This window comes from Gracilinanus agilis, chromosome 3 (genome assembly GCF_016433145.1).
Source record: "Gracilinanus agilis isolate LMUSP501 chromosome 3, AgileGrace, whole genome shotgun sequence".
Taxonomy (NCBI): domain Eukaryota; kingdom Metazoa; phylum Chordata; class Mammalia; order Didelphimorphia; family Didelphidae; genus Gracilinanus; species Gracilinanus agilis.
This window is the reverse complement of record NC_058132.1, coordinates 180,939,115-180,951,262: the sequence shown is the minus strand read 5'-3', so window position 1 is coordinate 180,951,262 and position 12,148 is coordinate 180,939,115. Positions and strand designations below refer to the sequence as shown.

At 38.0% G+C, this 12,148-nt stretch overlaps 1 protein-coding gene across 1 annotated transcript; it reads left to right on the top strand.

The window, feature by feature from the left end:
* The first annotated feature begins 3,641 nt into the window (after nucleotides 1-3,641).
* Nucleotides 3,642-4,497, top strand: LOC123238983 (39S ribosomal protein L47, mitochondrial-like). Its single transcript, XM_044666249.1, has one exon. It carries the CDS (start codon nucleotides 3,667-3,669, stop codon nucleotides 4,411-4,413), a length of 747 nt encoding a protein of 248 aa, XP_044522184.1. The 5' UTR covers nucleotides 3,642-3,666; the 3' UTR covers nucleotides 4,414-4,497.
* Nucleotides 4,498-12,148: the final 7,651 nt, after the last annotated feature.

The window sequence follows — 12,148 nt, the reverse complement described above, 5'->3', positions numbered from 1 at the left end:
GCTACCCACATTCAGAGGAAGGACTGCAGGAGAGGAAACATATAAGAAAAACAACTGCTTGAACGCATGGGTCGGGGTGGACATGATTGAGGGTGTGGACTCGAAACTACCACACCAATGCAACTACCAACAATTTGGAAATTGGTCTTGATCAAGGACACATGACAAAACTAGTGGAAATGCGCATCGGCCATGGGTGGGGGGGGTGCAGGAGGGGGGGTTGAAGGGGAAAGGTGGAGCATGAATCATGTAACCATGTTAAAAATGAATATTAATAAATGTTAAAAAAAAAAAAGGTATGTACAGTTTTATAGCCCTTAGAACATAGTTCCAAATTGTTCTCCAAAATGGTTGGACTAGTTCACAACTTCACCAACAGTGCATTATTGTCTGTTTTTCCACCTTCCCTCCAGCATTTGGTCTTTTCCTCTTTTTTGTCTTTGTTAGCCAATCTGATAAGTATGAGGCGGTACTTCATAATTGTATTTATTTGCACTTCTTTAATTAGTAGTGGTTTAGAGCTTTCATTTCTTCTAAAAACTGATTGTTCATATCTTTTTTTTTTTTTAAACCCTTACCATTTGTCTTAGTATCAATTCTAAGACAGAAGACTGGCAAGGGCTAGGCAATGGGGGTTAAGAGATTTGCCAAAAGTCTAGAAGCTAGGAAGTATTTGAGGACAGAATTGAACCCAGGTCCTCCTAACGCCAGTTCTAGCATTCCATCCACCTACCTGCGTATTTGTTCATATATTTCAATCATTTTTTTAAAAATGTGGAATGGAATTATGTAACCATGGAAAACTTTTCTAAAAAGAAAAAAATTAATTAAAAAAAAAGAAAAAATTGTGGAATGGTGGAGAATTTCCTACAAGCTTGGTTCTTTGGGTTTACCCAAACTAGGTTACTGTAGTTATTGCCTTATGTATATTCTTTGCCTATCTTCATTGATGGGGGGGGACTATGTGTGTGACATAAAATAGATATGAGATACCATTCAGGTAAAAAAGTATTCTAATCATCTTCTGTGAATAAGGCCTTTTCTCTAGATCAAATCATGAACCAACCAGCCAGTTAAAAAGATGAGCCCTTCTCAGACCTCCCACCTAGCTTTTAGGTCAATCAACAAATCAAAGAATATTTATTTAATACCTACTATATTCTTAGCATTGTGTTAGGCTTCCAGAATATAAATATGAAGAATGAAATGACCCCTCTATAATTCCTCTCTTTCATGAATCTTCAATATCTTAACATACTCTGCACAATTCCTATCTATCTACAAACATGATTGGAATACTTATTCCTAAAAAAAAAAAAAAAAAAAAAAAAAAAAAAAAATTTAAAAGCCTTCCTTGATTCTTGTAGGAAATTCTCTGCCAGTGAATACTCAGACCTGGTAACACCTGCCTAAAGGATACCTTCCTGATACAGCTACAACCTCTAAACTCAGCATTTTTTAGGAGAACCCAGTATGTGTTCTTCCACACAGTAGTTTCTAGACTCCTAATACTCTAATTCAATTCTCTTGAAGAACCTTCAGTTGCCTAAAGTCTCAATGTGAATTCTTATCTCTCAAATTCAAGTGAGTAACCCTCTTACCAAATTTGCTAGGCCAATTTACTTCTTGTCACACACTAGAATCCATGGTACTTCCTCTAAATCTCCTGAATAAGCCCACAAAATCACCAACCACTGAGGCCCAATACTTCTACCTTTGAAGCTCTAGTATCATTGCTCTCTATTGTGAAGAAGTGCCTTGTGGTCCAATAGAATTCCAAAAGGACTCATGAGGGAGGGCAGAGAATTCCCAAGGTGGAAGGAGACAATCCCTCAAACCCTCAATAAAATCTAGCAACCTGAAACCCTTGCAGCCACTGCAATTCCATTGACTGTAGGGTTCCAACTGATAAGGGACATTCCATGTCCCTAGGCTATTTCCATTACTCTGGCCACACTATCTGTGACATATTTGATTAAACAGTTCATGATGAAATGAAACCTTCAGATGAAAGGGTCAGAGCTACAGTTCTTTGAGAATCAGCATTCCCTCGCCTACCACAATCTCACTCTCCCATGACACTTCCTTAAAAAGAGGACCAATAATACCACTCAGATGATATCTTGACTCATGATGAAATGGATTTAAATGAGGCAGAATTGCACAAAATCATCAGACTCACTCTCTCTTCATAAACATCAAAGTCCAGTGGCAAATCTTCCACTTTATTTCCTTCATGAGATTTTTATGGTATGTGTGATATGTGTCTTCTATCACAACATGAGCAATATGGAAATATGTATTGCATGAAAGTACTAGTATAACCTATTTCCCTCTTACAGTTGGAAGGGGAAAAATGAGAGGGAGAAAGTCCAAATCCTAAAATGTTGGAAAACAATTGTCAAAATTTTTTACATGTAATTGAAAAAAATAATTAATTCATTTTTTAAAAGTCCAGCATCAAGACAAAAGTTAGGATTTCAGTGGCTGGGGATTCAGACCTTGGCATCTTTGATGCATGACCAAGCTCTAAGTGCTCCATAGAGCCTGCTTCAACCACCTTCATTGCCATTGCAACCAGTTACTTTCATTTGCTCATTGCACAAGGATAAGTCTTTACATACTCAGAGTAGACAACTCCTAACTCAGGAACAGGTTGGAGGCCTGTTGGTTTAGCCTGGTTTAGCCCATCTGCCAAGATGGTTTTTACTGGTGTGTGGGACAGGGTTCACAGACAGTGGAACCTACCACTGAAAGAAGTTCATAAACATGGCACTCAGAAGCCTGACTTTCATAATTCTTTGCTTATTTGAAAAGTTTTTTTTTTAATTTTTAATTTATTTTCTATTGTTAGTTTGTTACATTAAAATGAAAAATCCCTCTCTTCCTGCTTTATCCCCTTTGGAGAAGGCATCATTTGACAAAAAGATATATAAAACTATGTCTTGCATATTTCTATTTGTCAATTCTTTCTCTGCAGGTATACACATTCTTTAAACAATATTTCTGTTGCTGCATATGTTCTGTTATCTCTTTATCTATTATTATTCCTTCATTTTCTTTTTCTTCTCCTATTGCTATTGCTAGCATTTCTATTTTTTTTTTTAAAACCCTTACTTTCCGTCTTAGAATCAATACTGAGTATTGGTTCCAAGGCTGAAGAATGGTAAGGGCTAGGCAATGGGTGTCAAGTGACTTGCCCAAGCTCACACAACTGGGAAGTGTCTAAGGCCAGATTTGAACCTAGTTACTCTGGTCTCTAGGCCTGGCTCTCAATCCACTGATCTGCCCAGCTGCCCCCTAGCATTTCTAATTTAACAGTAAATAACATTGGTGATAATGAGCATCCTTGTTTCACTCAAGGCCTCTTAAGGAAGACTTCCAACTTATCCCCATTAGAGATCATGTTTATTGATGACTTTAGCTATTTCTTTCTTATTATTCTAAGGAAAAATCCATTTATACCTATGTTTTCAAGTATCTTTTAATATGAATGAGTATTATATTTTGTCAAAAAGCTTTTTCTGCATCTATTGATTTGATACTATTATTTTTGCTACTTTTTTATTGATGTGATAAATTATGTTAAAAGTTTTCCTTAGGGGAGAGCCGGAAGTGACGCCAATACTGTAGGTGGAAGCTCAGCATGAGGGGATTTCAGTGATTATGGCGGCGGGACGGCTGGTAGCTGTATGTCGGGGCTTCGCCACCGCCCTGAAGGGGCCCGGAAGCTTAGCGAGCTCGCTGGCCCCCGCCGCCAGCCCAGGATTTACTTTCAGTTTGTTAAACAAAATTAGAACTAACATCAATCCCCTCCATCAATATAAATTAATTCATACTACTTTGTCAAGAAAAGGACTAGAAGAATTTTTTGATGATCCAAAAAATTGGGGAGCAGAAACAGTCAAATCAGGTGCTGCATGGACCCATGAACAGTTAAGGTGCAAGAGTAATGAAGATTTGCATAAGCTTTGGTATGTCCTACTGAAAGAAAGAAACATGCTTCTCACGTTAGAGCAGGAGGCCAAAAGACAGAGATTGCCAATGCCGAGTCCCGAGCGATTAGAAAAGGTGACAGAGTCCATGGATGCTTTAGATAAAGTTGTTCAGGAAAGAGATGATGCTTTGAGACTTCTTCAGACAGGTCAAGAAAAGCCAAGACCAGGTGACTGGAGGAAAGACATTTTTGGACATATCATCTGGTACAAGTACAAGCAGTGGCCTATACCCTGGTACCTCAACAAAAGCTACAACAAAAAGAAGTACTATACAATGCCTTTTGTGGATCAGTTTGTCAGACTGAGGCTTGAAAAGTACTTACGTAGTGAAGCCAAGAAGAAAAGTTTAAAGAGAAGGAAAGAGAAGATACTTCAAAGAAAATTTCCACACATGTCTGCTGAAGCCCAAAACTGAAATCTAACCACGGATACAGTGAACTCCTTTACTTTTCCTAGTTCTATTTCACCCTTTAAAATTAAACTTTTTCACTTAATTTAAGACTGGCTGTTAACTCCAAGTAAGTGGTTAATTAAAAAAATTATCTCGAAAAAAAAAAAAAAAAAAGTTTTCCTTATATTAAACCATTCCTGCATACCTAGTATATAAAACCTATTTGGTCATAATGCATAATCTTTGTAATATATTGTTATAGTCTCCCGGCTAATATTTTATTTGGAATTTTTAGATCTGTATGCATTAATAAAATTGGCCTATAATTTTCTTTCTCTGTTTTTGTTCTTCCTAGTTTAGGCATCAGGACTATATTTGTTTCATGAAAGGAGTTTGACATACTCCTTCTTTACCAATTATTCTAAATAATTTATTTAATATTGGAACTAGATGATTTTTGAACATTTTGTAAAATTCACTTGCAAATCCATCTGGTCTTGATGCTTTTTTTTTTCCCTAAGGAAGTTGGCCTATAAAGTTTCTTTTTCTAAAATAGGCTTATTTAGATATTCTATTTCCTCCTCTGTTAGTTTAGAAAATTTATATTTTCGTAATAATTTTTCCTTTTCACTTAAAATTGTTAGATTTGTTGGTATATAACTAGGCAGGATAACACCTAATAACTGCTCTGATTTCATTCATGAAAAAGTCACCATTTTCATTTTTGATGCTAGTAATTTGGTTTTCAACTCACTCTTTTAAAAATCATATTAACAATGATTTATCTATTCTAGTTTTCCCCCCTTAAAACTGGCTCAGTTTTATTTATTAACTCAGTGACTTGAATTACATTCAGTTTTGTTAATCTCATCTTTAATTCTTAGGATTTCCAATTTGGTATTTAATTGAGGATTTTAAATTTGTCCTAATTTTTTCAGTTGTATGACCAATTCAATTATCTATTCTCTATTTTATTGATATAAGCACTTAGTATATTCCTCTAATTACTGCTTTTACTGTATCTCATAGGTTTTGCTATGTTGTCACATTATTATCATTCTCTAATAAAATTATACGTTGTTTCTATGACTTAAGCTTTACCCCATTCATTCTTTAAGATTAAATTTAGTCTCCAATTAATTTTCATTCTATGTTTCCATGGTTTCTTATTAAATTGTTCCATTTTTATCTGAAAAGGATATAGTTAATATTTCTGCTTTTATGCATTCAACTGTAACATTTTTGCATCTTAATATGTGGCCAAGTTTTGTAAAGGTATCATGTACTACTGGAAAAAAAAGTATATTTCTTTATATTTTCACTTAATCCAGATTTCTATCATATGTAGTTTATAAAAATTTTCATTTATTCCTTTGATTTCTTTCTTAATTTTTTTTCAGTCAGATTTATCTAGTTCTGAGAGGGGAAGGCTAAAGTCCTCCACTAATTTGGTTTTGCTATCTATTTCCACTAGCAATTTCTTTAGTTTTTCCTTTAAAAATCTGGAGTATTTCATTATTAATGAATCTCTCAGCCATTCACACATGAATGGTTTCTATACATAGAACTGAAATCTCTCGGGGATATAAGAATTCGTTGTTTTTTTCTTTTTTTTTAAGTTCATTATAATAGGGGAAGATCCAGGAAACTATGATGAGTTTGTGTAGGGAAATTGAGAGTGCTGCTCAACAGATGGCCAATGAGAAGATTTTTTCTTTAAAAAACTCATCCAATGCATGAAATATTTATTCTCCTTTAGTATCAGTTTGCAAATATTTTGCAAATAATAATTCTTGGCAAATTTGTTCCTCCTTTGTGAACTGCACATATGCTAAAAGTAAAGCTTCATTTCCTGGCAAAGTTGATTCATCAAGTTGAATAGAAAACTGAGATGTTTTTAAACATCCACACAATGAATCTTCAACATCTTGAGGCATTTCATCAATTCTTCTTTGTATTGTATTTTGCTCAATGAAATTTTCTTGATAATATCAGATGCTGGCTTGTGTAGCACAGTAGGTATTACTTCACTTATAGCTGGTATAATTAGTTCTTCACCAATAGTATGAGGTTTTCCTGATTTGGCAATCATTAACGAAATATTGTAAGAAGCAAGCAAGCTATCACCATCTTGTGTGGTTGTGCTTGAAAAGAGTTTTGCCAATGTTGGTTGTTTGATAAATTTTTCTTTTAGTGTTTGAAAATAAGATAAATCCTTATCTTTTTTATCACCATGAATTTTAGTCAAATGTCTTGTAGTCTGGAAGGCTTCTTAGCTTCGTTTGATAAAACTTTCTGGCAAATCAGGCACATTGGTAATGCATTGTTTACATGCAACTCAACAAAGCCACATTTCAAATATTTGATATATTGTCTACAATACATTTTTCTTTTTTGAGCCATTATTATCTGTAGAAAGAAAAAATAAAATTTTTATGGAGGTATTTTTAATAATATTTTTTAGTAATTTTTTGAAATAAACTAAAATAAATACCGATGAAATAAATAAACATGATATTATTAATTGTAAAGTGCATATAATTATTACAAAACAAATAAATAATACTCACCAATTATAGTTGCACTATTTGTTAGTTAACTTTAACTTATCACAATATCACAACAATCTAACCTTTCTTTGAGTTATATTACGTGTAATAATTATGGGAAATCTCCTGATTCATAGTATACTCCAAAATCTACTGGTAGTACTGCCAGTAGCCAGTACTACCGCTGCTGTTCCAGGCTTTGGCCTTGCAATCAACCAATCGCAGGAGTGGCAGTTACCCGAAGCAATGCTAGTAATGCTCACTCACATGTTTTGCCACAGCAATTCAGTGGCACCACATGAACAGTAGCATTTTGAGATTGCACATACCTCAATGCAAGTGAGGGAATATGCAGAACTGAGCCGATGTCCAGTATGTTGTTCAGAGAAAAATTAAGTTATGAGTGGAATACATGAATCAATTTTTCTAAATCTTCTCTTCTTTCTTTTATACTATCACTGCCCCCTTACAGTTATTTACCACCCCCAAATGCACCTGTGGCCATCACCGTTCCCTGGATCACTGCAGCACCCATCGGGGGGGTGGTGCCCACTTTGGGAATCACTGCCTTAGATCATTCTTTTCTGTTGATACCCAGATGCCCATCCAACCTCTTGAGAAGAGATGTTCTCTGTAAATTAGAAGCCACTATCCAGTGTGATAAGTCAGGCCAAATATTCCTACACTTACCCAAACAATCACTCAAGCACCATCCCTTGCTATTCCTAGGGCAAGAGGAAGGTGATGTGGAGGAATATCATGGGGAGTATCTTTGAAATACCAGAAGATATCCCAGAGGCAGTTTGGGCAAGGCATTCAACTGATGTGGGAATTTTAAAATCTGCCACACCTGTCAAGATCGAGGTGAAAGAGGGCACTCCACCTAGGATCCCTCAGTATAAGTTGAGTAAAGAGGCTACAGAGGGTATCAGGCCTATTATCCAAAGTCCCCTGGAACAAGGCATTTTGGTCTATACCATATCTGAGTACGACACACCCATTATGACTATTAAAAAAACAAAGAAAGATACAAATGGCAAAACGCAATGGCGATTTGTGCAGGATCTGAGAGCAGTGAATAGTTTTGTTAAGAAGGGACATGCAGTGGTACCTAGCCCAGCAAATATCATCTCTGAAATCCCAAGCACTGCAGCCTGGTTCACAGTCGTGGACTTGTGCTGTGCCTATTTTACCATGCCCCCTGCATGAGTCCAGTCAGAAGATTTTCGCATTTTCCTGGGAGGGTAAAGAAATCTGTTGGACTCGAATTCCACAAGGGTTCTCAGAAAGTGCAAATATCTTTTGCCAGATCCTGCAGAGAGACCTTGAATCATATTCACTGAAAGTAAATTAGTGCATTATGTTTAGCTAATGTTACCAAATGCTCGAGTGTGTCAAAGGGACAGTAAATATCTATTATAAGAGCTATGCAAAAGGGGACACAAGGTTTCAAAAGCCAAATTACAGTGGGTTTTGCCAAAGGTTGAGTACCTCGGCTTCATGTTAGAAAAGGATATAAGAAAGATCTCCCAAAAAAGAGTTGCGGATATACAGAAGCTGTGCATGCCTAAGACCAAGAAGCAGCCCCATGCAATTTTAGGAATCACGGGTTACTATAGGCAGTAATATACAGTGGATACCTGGATATAGTCTGATCTCAAAACCTCTGACAGACTTGACTAAGAACACTGTCTCAGAACCTTTAAAACTTACACGGGAGCACAAGCATGCTATTGAATAACTGAAAATAGCTGTGCTATCAAGCCCTGCACTTGGAATCCCTGACCATGCAAAACTGTTTCACCTGTTTGTGCATGAGGAGAAGGGAATAGCCCAGGGGTTGGCAATATATGGCTCTCAAACCATATCTGGCTCTTTTGAGGGCCAGGTATGGCTTTTTCTGCAGGAGCCATAATGTCAATTTTTTTTCAGGTGCTGTTACAGGAGCGTGCACTGTGAGCATTGTACAGCTCTCACGAAATTACATTTTTAAAAATGTGGTGTTTATGGCTCACATGGCCAAAAAGGTTGTCAACCCCTGGAATAGCCAGTGCTGTATTAGGGCAGACTCTTGGAGATCAGTTTAGACCTATTGCCTATTATAGCTCCCAGATAGATGTCATGGCTAGAGGGAGGCCACCATGTATGAGAGCAATTGCAGCTGCTGCCCTAATGGTGAAAAAAATCTTCAGATCTGGTTTTGGGATGCAGGATTATGCTGTACTCAACTCATCAAATAGATACCATCTTGAAAAACAGCAACCTGCAAATGTTTACATCCCAGTGCTTATCTCAATATCAAATTGTTGCTGGGCAATGAGGACCTATCTTTCCATCATTGTAAGGAGATCAACCCAGCCACACTAATGCCAGACTTACCATTAAAAGTGGAACCCATCCATACCTGTGCAGATACCTTGGAAGTAGTTCAGAAAACTAGAGATGACCTAATCGATATCCCTTTGGTCTCTCTAGACCTTACACTGTTTACTGATGGTTTTTTATTCGTGTTAGATGGGGAACGGTATATGGGTGCAGCTGTGGTGACTCAAGATGAGACTTTATGGTATGCAGCTCTACCAAAGTCCATGAGTATTCAAGGTGCTGAAATCCTAAGTCTCACCAGAGCTCTTGAGATTGGCAAAAACAAAAGGATAAATGTCTATAATGACAGCAAATACACTTTCAATGTAGTCCATTGCATAGGCCAAATCTGGAGATATTGTGGGTTTATAACTGCTGGTGGGAAGGAAATAGCCTATGGGAGCCTTATAAACCAGCTCCTGGAAGCTGTCCAGTTGCCTAAAGAAGTTGCAATGATGCATTGCCAATCACATCAAAAGGGTGTAGATGGGGTGTCGTTAGGAAACAGAAGGGCAAACATAACAGCCAAATATGGTGCCCAATTTGGTCTATCCACGTACTAAACTTCTCCTTGGTGGGTGAAACAGATATCAAACAAGCATACTCCCCAAGGGAAATAAAGCACTAGATAGAAAATCTAGGGGCCAAATTAGTGAGTGGTGTATGGTAGTGAAGACAAACCCATTCTTCCAAAATCTCTATATAATACCCTATGCAATGCATTGCATGCCAAAGGACATTATGGGACTCAATCCCTCATGGATGGCATTCGAAGATCCTGGACAGCACCTGGAATTTCCACTTGTGTAATTCAGAAATGCAAGGTTTGCTTGTAGTACAATCAGGGCATGACCAGAATTAAGGGACTAGGTGACAGACAACTGGCATATACCCCATTTGAGTGCTTACAGATCAGTTATATATATCAATGTCCAATTGTCAAGGATACAAAGATGCCCTAGTCATAGTTGACAGGTTGACTCGATGGCCAGAAGTGTTTCCTGCAAAGAAAAACAACGCAGCCTTCATGATGAAGACACTTCTGAGAGGGATAGTCCCGAAATTTTCAGTACCAGCTAGAATAGACTCGGACCATGGTTCACACTTTTCTCAAAACATCTTGCGAGTTCCGGGTTAAGATGGTGGCAGAGTAAGAACCAGCTCTTAACCTCTCCTGACCAAAACACACAAAACTCCTCAAGGGGACATAAAAACAAGTCCAGACGAACAGAGGAACCCCACAACAGGGCACAGCGTGGAAGGTACGTGGAATCTAGGCATTTCCATGCTATAAAGGGGTGAAACAACTCTCACTAAATCGTGGGCTGAGCAACCACCCCACCCCCACCCCCTCCACACACAACACCTATAGCGCCGAAGCCAGCTAAAAAGAAATAGAGCAAGTTTGGGGCACCCATCAAGTCATTGGCAGCTCCGGAGCCTGTTCCTGAGAGCAGCAAGATTTAGGACCCCAAAAAGCTAACGAACGCACACAAAATTTGAGCGCGGGAGCAGGACGCCGAGAGCAGATGCAGGACACAGAGTGCAGGCTCAGAGTGCAGGCGCCAGTGGAGGCGTGGGTGGAGGCAGACACAGCCAGGAGCTAAAGCTCTGAAACCCTGAGAGGGGAACCACTGCAGATGGGTATACAACTGTGGAAGCAGCACCCTGAGACTTGTAAAGAAACCTCCGGCAGACGATCAAGCAAGGGGGTCCACCAGGGGGCTTGACCTTGGAAAAAACCAGAACTCAGACCTCAGGAGCCAATAGACTGCGAACAGACCCTGAGCGCAAGAATAAACCTGAGAAGCTGCTGGGCTAATGATGGCTACCCAGTCTCAGGAAGTTCAGAAGAGAAAGATTAACAACAAGGAAAAAAAGTCTTTAACACTCGACAACTTTTACACAGAGAAAATCCAGACAACTGAGCAAACAGAGGAGGAGAACAAACAAGCATCCGGACCCTCCTCAAATAAGGAAAACTCCTCACAAGCTATGGAAGAGTTCAAAAATGAGATTCTGAGGAAGATGGAAGAGATGTGGCAAGAAAATAACAGTTTAAAAGGTAGAATCTTGCAATTGGAAAGTGAGGCTCAGAAATCAAATGAACTGATAAGCAAATTGAACCAGATTGAAAAAGAAAACCAAAAGATCATAGCTGAAAACCAGTCCCTAAAGGCTAGAATTGAGCAATTAGAAGCTAATGATCTCTCAAGACAACAAGAACAAATAAAACAAAGCCAAAAGACTGAAAAAATAGAAGGAAACATGAAATATCTCAATGAGAGAGTGACAGACCAAGAAAACCGGTCTAGAAGAGACAATTTGAGAATAATTGGTGTTCCAGAAAAACCAGAAATTAATAGAAACCTGGACTCCATACTAACAGAAATAATTCAGCAAAATTGCCCTGAAGTCCTACAACAAGAGGGCAATATAGACATTGAAAGGATTCATAGAACACCTGAGACATTCGACCCAGATAAGAAAACACCCAGAAATATAATTGCCAAATTCAAGAGTTTCCAAACAAAAGAAAAAATCTTACAAGAAGCCAGAAAGAAACAATTCAAATATCAAGGAGCACCAATCAGGATCACACAGGATCTGGCAGCCTCCATGCTAAAATACAGCAAGGCTTGGAATATCATATTCAGAAAGGCAAGAGAGCTGGGCCTGCAACCACGGATCAACTACCCATCGAAACTGACTATATATTTCCAGGGGAAAGTATGGGCATTCAACAAAATTGAAGAATTCCAGGTATTTGCACAGAAAAGACCAGGGCTAAATGGAAAGTTTGATATCCAACCACAAAAATCGAGAGAAACATGAAAAGGTAAATA